At 38.5% G+C, this 21,767-nt stretch overlaps 2 protein-coding genes across 3 annotated transcripts in view; one reads left to right on the top strand and one right to left on the bottom strand.

The window, feature by feature from the left end:
* Positions 1-20,522, top strand: part of pacc1 (proton activated chloride channel 1) — a 62,247-nt gene extending 41,725 nt beyond the window's left edge. Inside the window, exons 8-10 of one of the 2 annotated variants that reach the window (XR_009645118.1) lie at positions 65-646; positions 12,071-12,215; positions 20,411-20,522. Coding sequence is in view for 1 of the 2 variants with exons in the window: in XM_060831480.1 (XP_060687463.1) it covers positions 65-226 (162 nt within the window). In the remaining variant the exon portion in view is untranslated. Of the gene's footprint in view, positions 1-64; positions 4,146-12,070; positions 12,216-20,410 lie in introns of those variants that run through there. The other variant, XM_060831480.1, reaches the window with a different exon arrangement.
* A 347-nt stretch (positions 20,523-20,869) lies between these two features.
* ppp2r5a (protein phosphatase 2, regulatory subunit B', alpha isoform) overlaps positions 20,870-21,767 on the bottom strand; it is a 168,691-nt gene continuing 167,793 nt past the window's right edge. Inside the window, exon 13 of the mRNA XM_060831481.1 lies at positions 20,870-21,652. Coding sequence (XP_060687464.1) covers positions 21,505-21,652 — 148 coding nt within the window. The 3' untranslated portion in view covers positions 20,870-21,504. The remainder of the gene's footprint in view (positions 21,653-21,767) is intronic.

Raw genomic sequence — 21,767 nt, forward strand, 5'->3', positions numbered from 1 at the left:
TGGGGTACTTGCTAATTAGAAACCCCAGCATATTTGGTAATTGTTTGATTCTGAATGTTTGCAGATAATCACAGCCAATCCATGGAACACAATCGCTATCCTCTGTGGTGTCTTCTTGGCTTTGTTCAAGGCAGCAGAATTTGCAAAGTTGAGTGTGAAGTGGATGATCAAAATTAGAAAGAGGCACCAAAAGCGCAAGGCCCAGGAATTGAACCAAATTACTTAAACCAAGATCTTTGAGGGGCTGCAGTTCTGATCTTCAAATTCACTCCTTGTCAACAGGGTATGGAACTATGTGTTCGAGGTTATCGAAGACTACGCCATTCTTATTTCACTTGTGATAGTTATAAACCTTTGAAAAGACACATTATATGGCCATGGCTGTCAGTAGTAACAAGAAACGTTACAGCTGGATTAGAATCATTAGAAACTTCAGTCTCGAGCAGTTTGATTACCTTTATTCTCAGTTTGTTTACTGAGATATTAGAAAGACTTAAAAGAAAGCTGTTTAACAAGATAATACTATCTCTGACAGCAGAGTTACTTTCTAATTCTGTCAGTGGCTCACTGTGGCTGATATTGTCATGTAAGGCGTACATTCCACATGTTCTTGGTGATTCACAGAAGAGGTTTACAATTCAGTTCAGTATGTGGTATTTATACAACTGTTGTCCTATTTATTGTTGCTTGATCAGTGGTTGATTTCAGTATTGTGGTTGTTTATGACACGCAGCCTGAGGGCAGTGTGAAGCACCTGGAAGCATAATGGCCCTGGTAACGGTGTTTTTGTTTTTCAAAATGTGTTCAATTACTAACTTAATGTTTTCAGTGCCGCTGTGCTCCCTGTACTTGTGGTACTGCTGTTTGTAGAAAATAGATTTTTAAATTATCTTCAATTACGTTTTGTGTTGTGCTGTAAATTGGGTTGAATCCAAATCACTGCCACCTTTAACTAAATAGAGTATTTAACCATCACTTCAGTGAGCCATTTGCTCATTGTTATCAAATAAGTTGATAACAAAAATATCATGGCTAGGTCTACTTGAGGAATCGGTATGGCTGCTTTAAGTGATTGCTAAAAAGGGTGGTATGCTCTTTGGTGAAAGGTGTAATATGGCGTTTCTACTGTAAGTGGCACTAGAACAGTTGAACTCTGTTAATGTTACATCCAAGACCAAAAGGGAGATTCCACCTGTAATAGGTTCAATCTTATATAGTTTATATTATGTGAGATTTGTATTTGTATTCTTCATGGCCACATATAGTACTTCATGCAGGTTTTGTTATGGATACTTAATGAATACCATATTATAAAATTATTCACTTATTTCTTATTTTCAAGCATATTCTGCATTTTGGAAATGGCACCCTGAATTTTAAATGTGCTTTAATGGAATATATTTTAGCTTGGATACCAGAGAGTGCTGTGAGTAGTACAGAGGGCTTGTAATTATCTGTAATGCATTGGTCAATATTGAACTTGAAAGTATGGCAGTTAGTGTTCATTGCTGTACAGATACAGAAAAGTTTTAGTTATTAACTTGAATTTTGATAAAATAATTTATTATGTGGATTGTTTCTCTGTGTGAGGTATGTCTTTATGAAAGATGTGCTGCCAAATCGAAACTTGTCATGTAAGTTAGAGATGCACTTCAGTCATAAGTATAGGCAGATGGTCAAAATTACCAAGGTAAATGGCTGTAATAATAATCTATAGAGTCTATAAACACTGTAGAGAAGATGTAAGGAAGTATATCATGACATTATTTGAAGGGCCAACCTCGAATGTCATTGGCAAAGACCTGGGAACCGGTCTTCGAACCTCTTACCTAGGAATAGTGCATGGCTCTGGAACTGCAGGTGAAAAGATTAACTTGCATTGAATGGTCAGCCTGCTGCTGCATGGAGGCAGGGAGGGAAGGTGTCTAAGTCTGCTTGGAATGGTGTCCCCACTCCACCAAGTACTCCCAAGTGATTGCTACTAGGCAAGGCAGAAACCACTGCAACCATCTCTGAAAACATGGGACCAACTGGAAAATCACAGGAGTCAAACAGTTACGCTGCTATTTATTCTTTTCCTAACTCCCAACCTACCTTCTGGAAACTAGGAGTAGAATAGAGCAAGGAACTGGCACCTCCAGCTGCTGATATGAACTTACAACTCCCATCTCCCTGCATTTCCAGTCATGGAAGTGACTTCAAATCCTTCACTGTTTGTCTCAGTCTTGGCTCAGGAAATTTGCAGTTTTCTGAACAAGATTCCACAATTGCCCTGTATGGGTTGCTAGTTGAAGAGAATTCTAATTGTTGCTACTTGCAGTTCAAGACCCCACAGTAAGTCAAGGGGCAAATGTAAATGCGATTACTTCCTACCTTTGTTTGCTGCTGACCACAAAGTGCTTAAGGCAATAAGTCGTGAAGTAAATGAGAAAGCAACCAGTATTTTTCAGTATTCAACATTTTCTTCTCATTTGAAATTTTGTTTTGCCAAGAATGTGATTGTGACATTGAACCTTAACTTCTTAAAATAGATTGTTGTTCTTCTGTAGTTTTTTATAAATAAGGACCTTGAAAATCCACAGGTCTGTGACCCCAGCATACACTCTCAGAACCTCCATCGAAGACCACATCAGACCTTCTTGGATGGGGTGAGGATTTCACACTTTAAACAATCCTTGTAGGCAGGCTTAGTAACTTTTGGTTATCTCTGACACCTACTCTTGTATAAGGGTGTAAGAGTCTGAAAGAATTAATACTGAGGAGTGCCTTAAACACCATCTACTATGATAATTCATTCTGACTTGGTGTGACAACTGTTTCCAGCAATCATTGTAACAGCGCTGTGACAATGTCTGTGACAATAGCAGTGTACCGTGCAATTATTTGTTATCCTGTAAAAAAACTACACCACATTTAACACAAGCGCCTTTTCTCATTATACTAGTAAATGGTTTTGCATTTATCACACCAGACCCAATGAACTCAATGGATCCCTATCCTAACAGAGGATGGTGGCAACAGCAAGCCTACCCCAAGGTGAGTGATAGCACAGGCGACCTCACGCAGCATAAGGGTCAACTTTAAGAATTATACCTATAACACCTGCCAGTTTGAAAAAAAACTTTGGAATGCAAGGTGACTTCCTAAATGGATAGGAGGTAGAATAAGGCCAGTGTTAAGACTAGTTACCATCTTTGCTCCATCATCCTAAAGCCATACATACCTATTCATTGGGACTTGATCAGTCCATTTTACAATGGAGCAAGAAATATCTCGGTCCATTTTTCCAAGAATGCGGGGAGAACTCAAACCAGGATCTTCAGTGGCTACACTTGTGCTGCTGGAACTGCCAGTACACACCTTCTTCCATCGAGGCATGAAACCTCACAATCTTTAAGAAGTACTTAGATGAGCACTTGAAATGTCCCAATACTAACGATGATAAGCCCCCAAGTTTTCTATCTATACATTTGATCCTTCCTTTTCATGATATGTGTATTGAATGCACAGAACACCATAATAATTTAAGTCTGGTAAACATTCAACAATTATTCATTCATTGAAATGAAACAAGATACCAGATCCCCTCTAAGTCAAACATCTCATGATTCAGAAATATATTGCTGTTCCCAAATCATTATTGGGTCAAAATCCTATAACTTTGCACTTAGCAGCAGGTTGTAGGAGTATCTTCAGCACCTAACTGCAGCATTTCAAAAAGGTGGCCACCTTTTCAAGGGCAATTAAGGATAGTCCGTGAACACTGGCATTGCCAGCAATGACCACGTCCCATGAATCAATTTTTAAAATGCAATTTTTGGTAAAAGGAATCCTGGTAAAATGCAGAAATTTGGAGCTGAATGCATCAATGTGGGATGATGAAGACAAAACTGTTTTTATGAAGCTAGAAATATTTCTTCCACAATGCCTAGCTAAAAAATACATCTTTAGGACTGTCTGTTATTGTGAAAAGGTGTCCTGTAGATTGCGGCTGGGTTGTCTCAATATAATCCAAACAGAGATAGCATCAGATTTATTGCATCATTGGTTAACTTGTTGTGACACTGGTTGGTCTTTATGTTGAATGTGTCCAATTTAAATCTTCCCTTTCAGATCACTGGATTAAATTCGAAATAAAGTTGATGTCTGACATTCATTATTAACCATAATAGTTAATTAAACTTGTTTCTTGAGATAATGATTTTTTGAGTTGCAATGTTTTAAAATATTTTTGTATAATTTAAATGTAAGTTTGGAAGTTAATAAAGAAGCCGTTTCTTGCATCATGTTTATATGACACCAGTATCTTTCAAGAGTGATTGAGTTAAGCTGAAAGATGTCAGTACAATGATGCATCTTTTTCCTTTTAACTGTCTCAGTATGATTTATTAATCCTTGACATTTGATCTCATGATTTTTCTGTTCCAGTTAGTAAAGTGATAAATTCAGGATCTATGTTTTTGCTGGATAGGAAATTAATGACACCTTCCATTACTGAAGGAAAAATGGTAGGAGTGAAAAGCTGCTGCAAACAATGTATCAAAGTATACATGGTACAGGGAAAGGTCATAGCACATAATTTCTGATATTGTAAAGCCCAAGCACCAATGCAGTAATATGCATGGTTTTCCAGTCAGATAATGTGCACATGCACTATGTGTCAGCTCTATAGTCCAAGGCTATTCATTACAAAGCATATGGGATATCTCAGAAAATTACTTCCATATCCGACTGGCACATTGTTGATGATTGTCACCAAGTATAATGTCTTTGTAGCTTGTTGCACTGTAAGAATTTAAACACTCTTGGCTGATGCCAATGAATATTTTCAATAATTTTACCATATATAGGGTGGCACGGTGGTTCAGTGGTTAACGCTGCTGCCTCACAGTGCCAGGGACCCAAATTCAATTCCTGCCTCAGGTGACTGACTGTGTGGGGAGTTTGCACATTCTCCCCGTGTCTGTGGGTTTCCTCCGGGTGCTCTGGTTTCCTCCTACAATCCAAAGATGTGCAGGCCAGGTGAATTGGCCATGCCAAATTGCCCATAATGTTAGGTGCATTAGTCAGGGGTAATAATAGAGTAGGGGAATGGGTCTGAGTGGGCTACTCTGCGGAGGGTCAGTGTGGGCTTGTTGGGCAGAAGGGCCTGTTTCCATGCTGTAGGAAATCTAATCAGCAGATTATAATCTCATTTGCAGGCCCAGAATCTGCTATGAATAGAAAGGGGAAAATAATCAAATAATTTTTTTCCCCTCTCACAGCTAAAAGGTTTTTGTAGCACAGTGGCACATCCTTACCTCAGTCAAAATCTCCAGGTGTGAGTCCCACTATAGGATCTGTTGCCAAGGAATGTGCATTCATAATGTAGCTAAACAGACTGATGCATCAAGCTGCAAATCCCTCTACATGTGCTAATGGTAAGTGGCAAGATTGGAAAAGATTCCTGGTTAGCTTTTTGATGCAAGGATAGTTGAAGCCTCTACTGTCACTGTCCATAGCTCCAGCCCATAATATGCATATAAAGTGCATACTATCACAGCAACTCTGCATGATCTGTAACATGCTAACACCACAATTAATAGTTACATATGAAGTGTTCAAAAGACTTTGTCTTCAGGAATCGAACTTGACAATTTATAGGTACCAAGAGAACAAAACAGGAATCTGAGTTATAAAACACTGAACAAACTTTTAATATTAATAAATTCTTCTTACCGACAACTTGGGCATTCAACAAGGTAAATCAGAAGATAATTTATTTTGGTTTTTACAGTTTATGACTTATTAACAAAATGATTGTCCCTTCAGGAATATCAGACAATTGGGTTTATCCCCATTCCAAGAAACTCAACAACTTAAATTAAACTATGCTTACATTTTATCAGTATAAGCAAAGCATCCATAAATAGTTTCTTAGTATGAAAAAGCATAGAAAGTGTAGAAATTCTAACTGGTGTGTCAGTTTTGCTCATAAATGGAATTTACAGGTCAATGACCACTATCCAAATAGCATGTGATTCGCACAAGTACTAATGATTATTGCCAAGAAGGGCAAATCCATCTTCCTTTGACATTTAACTGCTTTACAGTTGTTGAATCACAACATCCTGGGGATTGCCATTGTCTCAACTTAACTGGACTAGCCATGTAAACGGCAGAGCAAGTCATATACTGTAAATTCTGTGGTACCCCACCTCTTTTCTCTTGTAGAGCTTGTCCACAATCTATAAGAGAGGAATGTGGTTGAAGGTTAACAAGGATCAATAAGACCTTGGTTTTGGTAGCTCTGTGCAAGAAAAAGACAATTGAAGAGAGAATAGAAAGATAAATCTGTGCCCAGTTAATGGCTGTCATGAACTGGTATCCTGAATTGGTTGGACTGTAAAATCACTACTTTTATTAAGTATTATTTCTTTTGTACTTATTATGATAAACATGATAAATTCTATAAAGCTTGTAAGAACATATCTGTATCCAGAATGGGTATTATAACTAAATCTAATAAGCTTTTGGATTGACTCTCAAATTAGTCTATAATTACAATTGACTTAGTTCTTACAAATTAAAGTTAGTGAACTCCAAAATCATACAGCAGGTCATATTGGATATAATGTTTAAAAAAAAAGAATACTTTAGTTTCATCAGTAGTTTAGGGAACAAGGAAGTAATGATAAACTTTAGCTGAGGCCTAACCAGTGAATCATAAAGCATTGTGCCCGATCCACACTCTCAAAAGAATGTCAAAGCCTTGGGGAGTGCAGAAGAAATTTATCAGCGTGGTGCTGTTGAGGGAGTGTGAAGTTGCTATTGCAGTTGTGTGGAGAGATGACAGATGCTAGTAGGAATATTTTATAGATGTTTTCAAAATTATGAAGGTTGCATGATAGTGAAATCAATTTTTACCATCTAGACGGTCAGTAATGTCAGCATCGAAAGAAAGAAATTTATTTGCCAAAAATTCAACAAGGAACTTAAAATATTGTTTCTTTGTGTAGTAGCTTGTTATAATCCAGAATGCACTACCTGAAAGGGTCGGAGAAGCAAATTCTATTGGAATTTTCAAAAAGGAATTTGGATAAATATTGGAAAAGGATAAATACAGGCAGTGCTGGAATTGCAAACAGATTCTGTTCTGCACTGTTTGTAGGAATGGGAAATGTTCAAGTGTCAGGACATTAAAACTATAATCACATATGAAACCACATTCATAATTATGAGCATTTACAAGTCAGATGTTTGTAATTCGAGAACCCCTGTAAGCAGGTCTTTGGGGAAGGAACAATGAAGTGAGACTAATTGGAGAGTTCTTTCCAAAGAGCTGGATGATCAAAGTATGTTGAATAGTTTCATTTTGTGTGATTCTAAATACAAGCCTACAAACTACTGTAAACCAGTTTTGGAGAAGATAAACATTTAGGTTTCTTAGCTGTCCCAGCTTATTTGACAGCAATAGAACAATTACAGTTTAAAAAAAACTAAGGTAATTCATAGAAGTGTAATGAAGCAAACATTCAATATCAAAACTGCATAGAGGCATTAGATAAAGTGACTAAACGTTGATCAAAAAGCTAAGTTTTCAGGAGTGCCTTAGTGGAAAGGAGAGAAGTTAGGGAAGGAGTTCCAGTCAGACAAAAGTCTGAACATGTAGGCTATTTACAAATACCTCATTGTACATGAAAGTTAATAAATTGCACTTTTAGCATTGCATATTGAGATAAAAAATCAATTTTTGATATCTGGTAATTCATTTCATCAAAAGAAAATGGATTTTCGAGCCTCTTGATTTTTAATAAGATTCAGTTTGTGCTTTGAAATAATCAGACATTCAAAGGTTTGGAGCTTAAATTGAAGACCATAATTCATCTAAGAGAATATATTTGGCTAATAAATAAATATGATGCCTACTCTTGTTCAAAATGATTTTAAAATTTGCCAATTAAAAGCAGAGTTTTAAAGCTTCTGGATATGTTTCTAAATCGCCAAATTTATTATTGGTGATCAAAAGATTTGCAAACAGCTTTAGAAATCTAAATGGAACCCAGAAACAGGCAAATCAGTCAGTCTAAGCAATTAGGCAGGACACAATCAATTCATAACTCCCATGTGTTTGAAGCTGTCATGATATTTTGATAATAGTTGGAGCAATGCTGTTATGGATACTCAACAGATTATAGTGTCAGTAGATCAAAGCAGTTTGTTTTTATTCATTTCAGGGTTTTTACTATCAAAAATGCGTTTTTTTTTGTTACCCATGTGTGTGTGCAAGGGTGAGACACAGTGAAAGACAACAGATGTGCAAATCTTTATTCAATTTCCACCACTAGGGAGAAACACCCAAGTGGCCAGTGACCAGCAGTGCCCTTCTCAGAAGGCATTACTGCATGATCAAACAGTGAAGGGCAGGGCAGGGCAGGACAGGGATTAAATCAAGATAGAGTTGGAGGGGGAAATAATGCACTCCACTCTCTTTGGTGCCTACCTCTCCCTGAAAATCAAAAATGCTATTATTTGCACATAGCAAGTTAATTTTCAAAATTTCACATGATCCTGGTGAAGGGGGTGGTGCAGTGCTCACTTCCTGGTGGTCTAGTATCAGAGGCCATGAGACCAAACTCTGCCACCCAGGTCAACATGGACTCCACATTATGACGGAATGCCTAGCAGTGCTGCAAGGTCAGTGACCTTCCCCACTCCACAAGGTAAGTGCTACACTCCTCTCTGTGCCTCTCACTCTCATCCTATTTCTGTTTATGTGCCTACCACCTGCCAAGGCTCACACTAATACACTCTCACTTTTGCATGCAACGTCTGCCCTCACTTGCTTCCCCCTTCCCCAGCCACCCAGACTAGGAACCCTACCTGCTATCTGTACTGCCTACTCATTTCCTTGGAAGACCTCATCACTTCTTAACAACCTGCACCAGCAACAATAGCAGTGCCACTTCCTGACATTCTGCTCATTCAATCCCTCCCTTTCCCCTATTCAAGGACAGCTAACAAGAGGGCAGATAGCGCCTGGAAGGGTGGAGGGGTACCTGACACCGGAATCTTCACCCTGCACAAGGAGAGAAACCATCCCTCGCAGGAGAAGACCAGAACTACTGCTGTGGAGTTGCCAATCAATTCACGTCTCATCATCATTGGCGGTCCCTCACAGATAAGAGTGACTCTCTTCCACTTGCAGGGCGAGTCTGTCAGTGGCTTTACAGAACAATGTGGCTGCTGTAAACTCTGTTATACTCGGCGCAAAATTGGTTGTGGGAAGAGGTGAGGCATGCTGTTTTCACCTGGCTTCCGCATTTTCCTGACTGTAAGTCTCAAGGTGCTCAATGCCTTTGCGGATGCTCCTCCTTCACTTTGGGTGGTCTTGGGCCAGTGATTCCCAGATGTCGATGGGAATGCCGCATTTCGCCAATGAGGCCTTGAGGATATCACTGATGCACTTCCTCTGTCCACCTGGCTACCATTGTATACCATTTGTAACTACTGGCACTGACATTTTCTCTCCCTTTTGTGTTAGCGGTATCACTAGGATTGCAGGATGTTCATAAACTTTGCAGAGAAGCAGCTTATTCTGTCAGAAGCCAACTACTCTAAGTATACAGAGGCTTCAGGCTGAAGCATAGGCTTCCTGCACCCTTTACCTGCTCAGATACTGATAGTACGATGGGGATATCAGCCTTACACAGTTTTGACAGCAGAATCTAGCGAGCATGTCCGTGCTTTGGCTGTGGAGCTAGTAGAGGAATAAATGACCAGGCCACTGGCATTTAGAGAGCTGTTGGAGTCCAAGCATATGCTCAGCCTCAGGCAGCAGTATCAGTAATCAGGGACTTCATCCACAAGTACATAGAAGAATAGGACTGGAACTTTGATGACATGGGTGACACTGTGTTGGTAGTACCATGTTTGTACAGATCTGATTGTTTTTACAACTACACCCATTTGTTCAACTCTGCGTAGCTCTGAATGTAACTGCCACCATGATGCCTAGCTTCATGTCCATACAAGATATACCATGCATTGAGTATTTAGAGCTTTACAGTTGCATGTGGAAGATAAACAAAGATTTACATGCTTTGAGTTATGCTGAAACTATTGTCCTTGATGCTCAAGCATCTTTAATCTTTCCCTAGCATCTATATCAAAAAAGTGTCAGAGTGAATGAAGTGTATGGCAGTGTGTGGACCTCAACAAATAGCCAAGGATTTATGATCCCCAGGGATGAGGGATCCACAGGTCTGTGTCCTGTAGTGTGTAGTTGTATGGAATTTTGTTTCCTCTTTAAAGGCCAAACATAGTGGGGTACTGCATCCCCCTCCTTCACAAGTCAAGTCACTTATTCTGTCCACTCAGGGTGTGATCTCAGCCATTGTTATTCCCATTGTGTATAATTGAAGATAATAGTGTGTGCTCATCAGCCTGTGGATTCCAGCTTCTGCATGTTAGTGTAGACCTAAATCCAAATGGCCCTTTCTGTGAACCCTCTGGGCTTTGCATATGCCCAGATCCCCACTTATCTGAATGAGCCTTCACCTGCTAACATTTTCCACAACAACCCTGGCATGAGGTAACTGAGCCAAATGTGGTCAGACACTGTCCTGCCCGGAAATCAAGTTGGTCCTGATCGTGGACAAGCCCTCCAACTTGCATTACCTTATTCCCATCCATGCTTTACCATTTCTGCTTAAATTCTGTGGCACTACCTCAAAATGGTGATTGCCTTTCTACCAAGCCTGCAGGCCCCACCACTGTTACTCCTCAGACTGCGCTCTGTGGAACCTGTTGGCTTGCTGTCCATGCAGTGGATTTGCCATCCACTTGCAAGCTATTTAGGAAGCACAGACCCACATTACAAGCTGCAGCAGTATTGCATCCAGATATAGGCTGCACCTCAGGGCTGCTCACTTAGCTTCCCTGCCTTGCCTTTCATTGCTATACCAAATCATGCAGCCTGTTCCTGGATGCAACACAGCAACATTGCAATGCAAGTCTGTACTTGCTGAATAGCCTACAAGTGGATTGGACAGGGGAGGGGTCGGCCATATTGGATTCCGACATCAGTGGACAAGGGGTCCCTGCAGCTGATGCCCACGGATTGTGCTGCGAGATATTATTTTGTGCTGAGTAACTTAAAGGCTAGGCGCAGCCAACAGAAGGCACCAGGTGCCTGCACTGACTTCTACGACAAGAATTCTCAATGGTTAGTTTGTTCACATATTTGGTAAGAGAAAGCTGAATATTAATGAGGTGATTTGGGACATCAAAAACGTTTTGAACAACCTATAAATCCCCAAGTAAGTTGATCAGGACAGTGAGACTTCTTGCATGATTCTATCACACCCCTATAAGATTCTGTTCATGCCAATTACTGAAAATAATGCTGGTCTTATTGTAGAGAAAATGTTACCTCATGTCATGTAATAAGAATCTGATACATAAAAATTATCAAGGATCAGAACCAATCTGAGGGAGAATTTAATATCATTCATTGAATCCCACATCTGAAAATTATGCCTCTAAGGGGCAGCATAAAGCTTTCATAGAATACAGACGTGATTATACAAGGAAAGAAAGTAACATTGCTGAAGATGTGCTGACTGCATTCAAGCATGATATAAAGACTACAGATATTTTAATTTGGAAATATAAATTGGAAAAAAAACACAAGTTTCAATAATTCTCTGCAACAAAGCAATCAGTTGTGCTTTTTGTTTTGTAACTCAAAGGAGATCTGATACACAAAGACATCTAATTTTTGAAGAAAGCAAATTCCAACACTTTTGCACTGCTACCAGTTACTTTGAAAGCAAAGTAACTTGTGCCAGGACATTCTGCCAGTACAAGTGTGTGTTGGATTAGTTAAAGTACAGTTTATCACATAACTGAGGAACAAGTAGTTCTCAGACCTCCAAAAAGCCTTTAAAGTAAGCCAGATCCTTCTTTGAAAATGAAGTAACATTGAAAGATCGTACAAAAAAAAAAGAATTTTGAAATTAAACCCAAGACCTCAGTATTCTGAAGGAGGATCACTGGACTCAATCTTAACTCGGTTTTCTCTCCACAGATTTTGCCAGATCTGCAGAGTTCCTCCAGTAATTTCTGTTTTTGTATACTTCAACTGACTGGCTACCAAATTAAGGATTGCCACGATCCATAATGTGATTTCAGGAAAACACTGGGAAGACAGTTCAGTGATCTTTGGCTACAAGGTTTGTGAAGGTGATTTGTGCTGATCAATATGCTGCTACTCATTCTCCAGATACTTTCATTCGTTAGCAGTTCATTTCCCTGTGCCTCCTGCCATCTTCTGGTTTGAGATGATTTTACTGTAGAACAAAAGACAGATCCTGCTTTGCTGAGATCTGATTACATCTGCCAAAACACTCTCAGGCTCCAGGCTGTTCAACTACCTGGGAACATTTCAACTAGATGGTAGGCAGAAAGCCTTTTGTCAGTAAGTGGTTACCAGTTCAGGGACCAATCATCTACTTGTTGCTAGCCAAAACTCTATTTGGACACACCCCTTAGCTCCAGCTGGCCTGTAAACTAGACTTCCACTAGTGCTTGAATAAGCAGCCATGTAAACAAAACTTGCAATGAGTGTCAGGTTTCTTGCTTTTTAAAAAGTAAAGCAATCTTTCAACAATCCATGTTTTTAATTTTTTTTCATTTCAGCCCATATCAAAGAAATACAGAAAAAAAAGAGAAACACTACGTTCTTTGTAACATTGTGTAAAGACTGTGACAGCATAAAATAAAGAGTATTATTCTGAAATGTGTTGGGGAACAGAGAGATCTGTGTGTATATGTGCATAAACCATTATTGCTGGCAGGACAGGTTTAAAAAAGTATGCAATATTCCAGGCTTCATTAATAGGGGCATAAAATACAAGAGGAAGGAAGCTATGCTGACCCTTTATAGGACACTGATTAGACCTTACCCTGGAGTATGTGTAGAGTTTTGGGCACTGAACTTTGGGAGGCTTGTGAACATATTGGAGAGAGTACAGAAGAGGTTTATGATAATATTTCCAGGTACAAGAAACTTCAGTTATGAGAGAAGATATTAAATTTTTAAAAATCAGAATTCTTTCCCTAGCAAAGAAGGTTGAGAGAAGAACTAATAGAAGTTTTTAAAATCACAAATAGTATTATCAGATATGAAAAAAGCTCCGGTTTGCAATATGATTGAAAACCAGAAGGCACGGTTCTAAAATGTTTTGCTAAAGAGGTAAATGTGAAATGAGAAATTTTTTTCCCCACACAGCCAGTAGTTGAGAAGTGGAAGGCATAAACTGGAAGTGAGATGGAGGCAGGTTCATTTGAGACACAATTGCGATTCAAATAACCAATCAGGGTTATGTGAAAAGGCAGGAGTTTAGGCACCAAATCAAAATGCTCAGAAAGCTGGCACAGGAACGATTTAAGTGGCCTTTTTTTGCACTGTAACATTCTGTGAATCAGTGGTCAGATTGCATAAAGAGGGTGAACAGGAGTAGTATGCAAGATAGTCACAGTGAAAATGATTTTATGATTGTAAATAGTCACTTGGTGCTGTGGAAATCAGCAGCAAGTCTCTTTCTTTGGCAATATTCATGCAATTAAAAAACACACATAAGCTGTTCATCCCATTGAAAGCAAACAAAAGATGTCCCAAACAGAAGTTGTACCTACTAATGATATTTGTAATACAAAACAAAAATGCACAGATTAGATTGGTGTAGCTTAAGGTTTAATTTGATTACTGCTAAATTCACACATCATCTGAACTGCTCTGTGTAAATGTAATGCTACACAGTATATTATTCTTCAGGAATAAAAACACAGAAGAAGAAATACCGCTGGGTTGTTCAGAGTTTCAGACAACCCAGAAAAAAAAGGGACATACTACTCAAAGCACCTTAGCCTGAACAGAACTTTCCTGGGGTGGTGGTGGGAACAAACTTGAGAGGCCTTCATTGGAATGGGAAGGGCTAGTAGAATTGGTTGCCTTTATGAAGAGGAGGCAAAATAATCAGCAAATTACTTTATGAAATCTAGTGTGTGAGAATTAGTGTCTTTTTTTGTAAAATGTTCTGGGGCTTTAAATGATGATTATAGTAGAGGATGAAATAACTTGTTTTACAAGAAATGGCACAGTGATTTATGAAGAAAGGGATAAGTTTTGAAAGTGTATGAAAAGCGTACTAACAAATACAGAGCAAGAGAATGCTGATTTACCTTTGCCAAGGCAGGAGAGATTAATTGTACATTCAATTAAAATTAATGAAATGAAGTGCTTAAAATTATAGTAACAGCAGGAAGCAGCAACAATATTGCTGTGTATTGTAACCAAAGACATGGTCAAGGAGTCCTGAATAGTACAAAAACAAAATGATGCACAAATCCAACAAAAAGCAAGATTGTATGGTTTTTGTAGTGAAACTACTTACCTGGACAATGTGGACAAAACTTCAAATTATACCAGGTAAAAGCAAATGCAGTTGGACAGTGGAGAGAGATAGTGTTGAAAATAGGTTTGGCTTCTTTACAAGTAGTAGAGAAACTATGGACTGTTCTGGTGAAGAACAAAGTGAAGGTGTTGGTGGACAAAGTCAGAAGTCACATGACACCAGCTTGTAGTCCACTGGTTATATTTGAAATCACAAGCTTTCAGTTGAAGGAGCAACGTTCCAAAAGATTTATTTCAAATAAACCTGTAGGACCATAATCTGGTGCTGTGTGACCTCTGACCTAAGAATGGTCGTGTGGAGTGACTGCACTCTCACAATTAAAGGGAAACAATGGAAGGATTCAAAATCATGAAGGATTTAAAATCATATCACAGATGTAGATGAATGGGGCCAGAACAAATCATGGATTAAGAGGAAACTCATTCAGTGGAACAAAAAAAAGTCTAAGAACTGTAGATTTTAAGGTGAACAAAGAAAAAGGTTAAGGACTTTAGGAAGGCATTGCGGTAAGAAAGGAGTTGAGATAAGATCAGATGAGATATCTTAATCCTGGATATGATAATTTAATATTCCATAATATTACTGTGATCCATGGGCAGATAGGAATAGGTCCCAAACAGTACTTCAGCTCAGCCAAGCAGAGACTTTCCTGCCATGACAAAAGCATCATTGTCATGAGCAATTCAACCCGTGATAAGAAATTGGAAGTGAGAAATGTTCTGAAAAAGACAGAGGTTAGTGAATGTGGGAAGAAGACAAAGTAATAATGAACTTCAATAAAATCATGGTAAAAATAAAGTAAGCCGGAGGATACCGTTCCAAAGAATTAAAAAAGCTGGAGAAAGTTAGGGTGAGACTTGATAAAGATTTCCCATTCTGTGAAAGCCAAGGAAAAGCTCTAACGTTTTTGCGGAGAACAAAATGATCCAGTTCAGAAGAGAATTGTGAAAATAGGAAAGAAATTAGAAGGAGACAGAACAAAGAGAAAAGGAATATGGATTGGGGAATAGTTGATTTCCAATAATTTGCATTTCTAGTCCTTGTAAACACTGAAGGAAGAAAACCTTTTTTGTTCAAACGACAGGTACAACAAAATATAACTGGGAACTGACAAGCAGGACAGCTATGATATAGATTTGGCTTATATTGCTGAAGACAGTTCATGCAAACATGTTGCATGAAGTGAAGGAGATTGCACAAAACACAATGATATTTGCAGGATTAATCTGTGAAAAGAAAGGCATGATCTCAATTAGAATCCTTGCACAACAAATCAGCAGTGGAAGCAATGTTGAGGAAAGAGAAGTAATTGTAAAAATAAGCCTTGGCAAATAACCTGAGAAGAGAAATTCATGACCAGATGAAAGACAGTAAATAGGGGACAGGCTAGAAAATTATGGTAAATAACAGGATTTAAATGCTAATTTTATTAGAAAAAGACAATTACTTAAACACTGCACCCAAGAAACAAAATGGATATCTGAAATTAAAAGAAAACACTGAAAAATCACAAGTTTACTTTCTCATCGACCAAAAGAAATGGCAGATTAGATCAACCATCAGAAGTGGAACAAAAATATAACCAAATCTGTTGGCAGCTTTGATGAAAGAAAACAGGTTCTCCAAGCACATATTAAGTCAATAGTTCAAATAACATGTAACCTACTTAACAGGAAAGCAGGAAACAGGTGTTTTAAAAGATCTCAGCAAGGCGGTAACATTCATCAATCGTCATTAATCAAATAAAGACAAATAGCTATAATTTTTCAGGTCAAACACAGACTTCGCAAACAGTGCAAATAACAAGATTTATTTTCAGATTCCTAACATTACCAAAGCAGATTATGTTAACTGTGTAAAAAGTGTTTTTATCATTGTATTACGTTGTAAAGTGCAATTAAATTCATTGGAAATTAGATTTACTGACTAGCATATTAATACTTGCAGTAATCTATTTAAAGCAACATTAGTCAGAAAAGCCGGGACGAAACACTGCAATAATTCTTCAGGTCAATCACAAACAATCAGCTTCCTCCTTGTTTAGAGTCTTTACCATGTACCATTCTACCAGCATGCAAAAGCAGTTATGAATAGTATGCTTACATTTATTCATCTCACTTGATGGGCAAATTATTACAGGAAATTGGCAAATGTTTGGCACTTTCCTCTCAATTATTATTTAAAATTTATCAATAAATAATTACTTGTTCTAACGAGCCCCTAGCTTAGTACAATTATAAAAGTTTTTTAAATTTATCAACTTACATTGGTGGAAATAAGTTGAAGGCAGTTTATCCATTTGAGGTCGAGGATTATAAATCAAATAATCAGATGAAAATGATGAATTTGGCCTTCTGACAGCAAATAATTACTATATTTTAACAGGTTCTGTAATTTTATAAGTTGTCAAACAAATACAATAATTTATTGTGAATGCGACATCAACAGCAGGACACAGTTACAGTCAGTGCACATCCTTCCTGTCCCCACCCTATCCCATGCCTGTTGCTGCTGTATCTCTCATTTCCCCATCAAACTGCTTTTTCCCTTTATCTTTTTGCTGTTTGAATAAAAAATCCCTACTTATTTTTTGCGGTAATTAAAAGTCAGAAAATAATTTCAAGATTGCTGCTGTGAAGATATGGTTCCACAATAACACTCTGATTTGATCTTATTGATACATTACAAATAACTAACATTTCCTGTGGGAGGAGGTAAGGCTGCATGGATAAAGAAAGCTTTACCCAGTGAGACAAGGAAACAAAAAACTATTAGCACGACTACTTTGTAATGTGTAGAATCAAAACTATAACTTTTTGCCGTGGAATGATGCATGTTGAACTTTTACAGGACACCAAGTTATAGTCCAACAGGTTTATTTGGAGGCACTAACTTTCGAAGCGCTGCTCCTTCATCAGGTGGTTCTGAAGCAGGATCCTAATCTTTAGCAAAAGATTACAATGTTGTGCTGCTGAAATGATATATTGAACAAATGCAGATTTAAGTCTTTCATCTTTTAGAATGGATTTGCTATGTAAATCACAGAACTTCTTTTTAAGTCACATTCTCAAGATAACTTCAGATTTTATAACAAAAGGTTCCATCTCAGCTCAGACAATGTATTAAAGGTATGAAGTTAAAGTCTGTTTGTATCCCAATCTGGAGTCAGACTGGTTCTATTTCTTAAGTGGAATTTACAAGATAATATATGGATTGACTGCCTGTAGGTTATGCATTTTTTGAGTAAAATAGAATATATTTGCAGAGTTATATTTGCATATACAAATTCACCCCATAAACATGTGCACGCGTGGAGAGACAGTGAGTGTGTGCATAAGTGCATGTGACAGAGTGTGAGCGCCAGCTTGGTAAAGTATATGCGTGACAGTGATGGGGTATCAGCCTGAGAGATGGTGTATGCATGGGTGAGAGTGTAGGGGGTGTAATGTGTGTGCAATGAGAGAGGGCCTGCATGAGTGTGACAATATGTAATAGTGTGTGTGCTTGTGTGAGAGAGTGTGTGTGTGTAGTGCAGTGGGGTCACCTGAAGTGTGACATGAACCCAAGGTGAACACAGCGCAGTTTATTGGCTCCTGGAAAGTACTGGACAACAAAGGGTTCCCTGTTGGTTGCATCCAGTGTCTGTCTCCTGAGGAGGTCATTATAGTTTCTTGCCGTGGCGTGTCAGAACTGACGACTAATGAGTTGAGTATTGTATCCTGTTCTTATGAGGGCATCCTTCACCACCTTCAGGTGTCCGTTGCATTCGTCCTCATCTGAACAGATCCTGTGTTTGCATCGGGCTTGTCTATTGGGGTTGACTGTTTAAATACGTTTAGGGTGGAGGCTTGAGAAGTGTAGCATCGTGAGGTTATCCGTGGGTTTGCGGTAGAGTGAGGTGCTGAGGTGCCCATCCTTGATGGATGATGCGTGTGTCCAAGAATGAGACAGATACTAAAGAGTAGTCCATGGTAAGTCTGATGGTGGGATGAAACTCATTAATATCACTATTTAGTTGTTTCAGTGACACCTTGCCATGGGTCCAGGAGGAAAATGTTATCAAAATATCTGGTATATTGTGTTGGTTGGAGGTCCTGTGCAGAAAAGAAGTCTTGTTCAAACCTGTGCATGAAAATATTCACATAGTGGAGTGCAAATTTGGCCCCCATGACTGTTCTGTGTGTCTAGATGAAGAACTGGTTGTCAAAGGTGAAACCTTTGTTGGATAGGATGAAGTGGATGAGTTGTTGGATGGTGCTTGGAGATAAGCAGTTGTTGGTATTGAATAGAGGCTGTTGCCATGATGCTGTCATTGTGGGGGATGCTGGTGTGGAGTACTGAACGTCCATTATGACGCAGAATATTCCCGGTTCGACTGGTTGGTGGATGTTGAGTTTCTTCAAGAAATCGGTAGTGTCGCGATAGTGGGGGTACTGTGTACAATGGGTTTCAAGATGCTTTTGACATAGCCTGGTATGATGGGACATCCTGGCGTATTGGCTTTGTGTATCCTCAGATGCCATTAGAAGTCCCCTACCCGAGAAGTACGTGGGATGAGTGCGCGCAGAGAACTCTGAAGGACTGGATCAAATGTCTTGATCCACGTGTTTCGTTCATGGGTGTGTTTTTTGGTTGGTAGTTGCCTGTAATGTTCCTGGTTGTTCAGTTGTCGATATGCCTGCTTGCAGTAAACTGTTCTATTCTAAATGACAATGGCTCCTCCTTTATCTGCTGGTTTAATGCCAAAATTGCGATTGGTTTCGAGAGCATGGATGACATTGTGTTGTGATCAGGTGATGTTTTGCTTTACCTTGTGGGTGCGGCTGATGAATCTTGCATTTACACATTTCCCAACTCTTTGAGCACACATGTCAAGTCCAGGATAGTGGGCCTTTGGTGGGGTCCAAATCGACAACTCCTTTTGGTTGCACCTCTACGGATCTCTGTGATGACTATTCTGGTTCATCAGTTGGGTCACTGGGATCACTGCTGTCATCTTGAAACAGACATACTCACTCTGTCTCTCTCTCCTGCATATGCACACAAATAATTTTTGGGGTGAATTTATACTTGCAGAATTATTTCTGCATATACATTTTATTTTGCTCAAAAAATGCATAACATACAGACAGTCAATCCATATAATATCTTGTAAACTCCACTTCAGAAATAGAACCAGTCTGACTCAGGATTGGGATACAAACTTTAACCTCACACCTTTAATGCATTGTGAGCTGAGATGGCATCTTTTGTTATAAAACCTGAAGTTATCTTTAGAATGTGACTTAAAAGTAGTTCTGGGATTTACATACTAAAGAACTGAAAATAGCAAACCCATTCGAAAAGTTGAATGACTTAATAGCAATCTACATATGTTCAATATATCATTTCAGCTGCATGAAATTGTAAATGTTTGCTATAAATTCTGTCTTATAATCCTGCTTCAGAACCACCTGATGAAGGAGCAGCGCTTTGAGAGCTAGTGCCGCCCAATAAACCTGTTGGACTATAACCTGGTGTTGTGAAATTCTTTTTAAACTTTGCCCACCCCAGTCCAGCACCAGCTCCTCCAAATCATATTTAACTTTTAATATACTCTGCTCCCTACTCCTGATACATAATGTGTTAGTACTGGTTAGAGATCCATGGAAAAAGTGCCAACAGATGCAAACACAACTCAACTTTGACTTGCTCTTTAAAAAAAAGTACTTATATTGCAACTTCAGAAAAGCACCCTGTTCTATGCTACCCAAGACAACTACATCTGAAGAAGAATCCCTAATTATGTACAGGTCATTCTGCTATTATGTGTGTTTCATAACATGCATTCACAGTAACGCGATTAATGAATTTTTGAAATACGATCTTTTAAAATACATGTTGGCTGGAACGCGATTACATCACCAACACTTTAAGTACTGTTTCTAAAGTGCAATTTTTCTGTATTGCAGGATTGCACAAAAACACAACTATCACTTCATGGAAGAACTACCTGCATAATAAAAACATGTTGGAGAAAACTCAGCAGTCTGACAGTATCTGTGGAGAGAGAGAGAGAGAGAGAGAGAGAGAGACAGGGTTAATGTTTTGAGTCTGAAATGGCTGCTTCAGAACTGTATGGTATGCAGTTTGTAGCCAAATAGGAACTGGGTAAAGAATGCCCAATCTAATTTCAAAGAGGAGCACTGCAGTCAGCAGACAGTTTCTCACATCTCACCCGGGGCACATGAATGAATAGACACTGATGATCTACAATGTAATCCTATTTCTCTACTTAAGAAATGAAAGTCTAAGACTGGATATCTGAACTTTTACACTTTTGTACAACTATGAGAGATTCATATGGCTCAATCAGAAACTGTGTAAACCTTTTCATTAAAATATAATAACTAATAATGGTGAGATCCAAATACAAATATTATGTAGACTTTATTGAATGTTGCTCAAAACCTCAAATAAGTTGTCTTATTACAAAAGAGCTTCACACTCCCATAGGTTTACAGAATGGAATGGTTCTCTGGCACAGCATCAGAAAGACTAGTTGAAGAGAAAAAACATACAATATTTTATCCTTGAATTTCTAATGTTTGCTGTGTATGCATAACTCACTCCCTTTCTTGTTACTTGAGGTCTGTAGCATTGTGAGAAGCACATATAAAATAGGAAAAATCTATATTTAAATAGCTGACTAATTTTCAATGTGCAGCACAATCAAAAATTTTTTTCAAGTCATAATTTCACCACTCAATTATTTTCACTCTGGTCACAAATGATAAATTCATTTATTCTCTGAATTCTAAAAAGTGACGTAATAAATTCATGATCAGACAAAGTTACAAATATCATGTGGTCACACAGTAATGTTCAAAGTTCATGTTCTTTCCTTTTGACATAATTTACAGCTCATCAAAAAAAGTTGGTCTTTTTTGGAAGTATACTGCTGAAGGTTTTCCTTGTGAATGCATTTTTCCCACACATACTCCAAAATATGTATGAAATGCTCCATCGTCATAGCCTGTAACTGTACACCAACTGTTGATTCCGGTTATTTGGCACTTGATTTTCTGCTTTGAGCATTTTCCACATTGTGGGTATTGATCTGCAAGCTGCCAGAAAGCGCCTGGCTTCTCTGGAGCTGCAATTCTTCAAGATTCTTCCAAAGCTCTTCACGCTCCTGTTCTTTTTTCTTTTCGCTGCAAGACGAAACAGTAATTTACTACTGATTAGAACAATACTGGACCAGCATTACACAGTGGTTACTAAAGGAGTGTTAAATATTAAAAACTGAACTTTCTGAATTAATCTTTA

This window comes from Hemiscyllium ocellatum, chromosome 10 (assembly GCF_020745735.1).
Source record: "Hemiscyllium ocellatum isolate sHemOce1 chromosome 10, sHemOce1.pat.X.cur, whole genome shotgun sequence".
NCBI lineage: Eukaryota > Metazoa > Chordata > Chondrichthyes > Orectolobiformes > Hemiscylliidae > Hemiscyllium > Hemiscyllium ocellatum.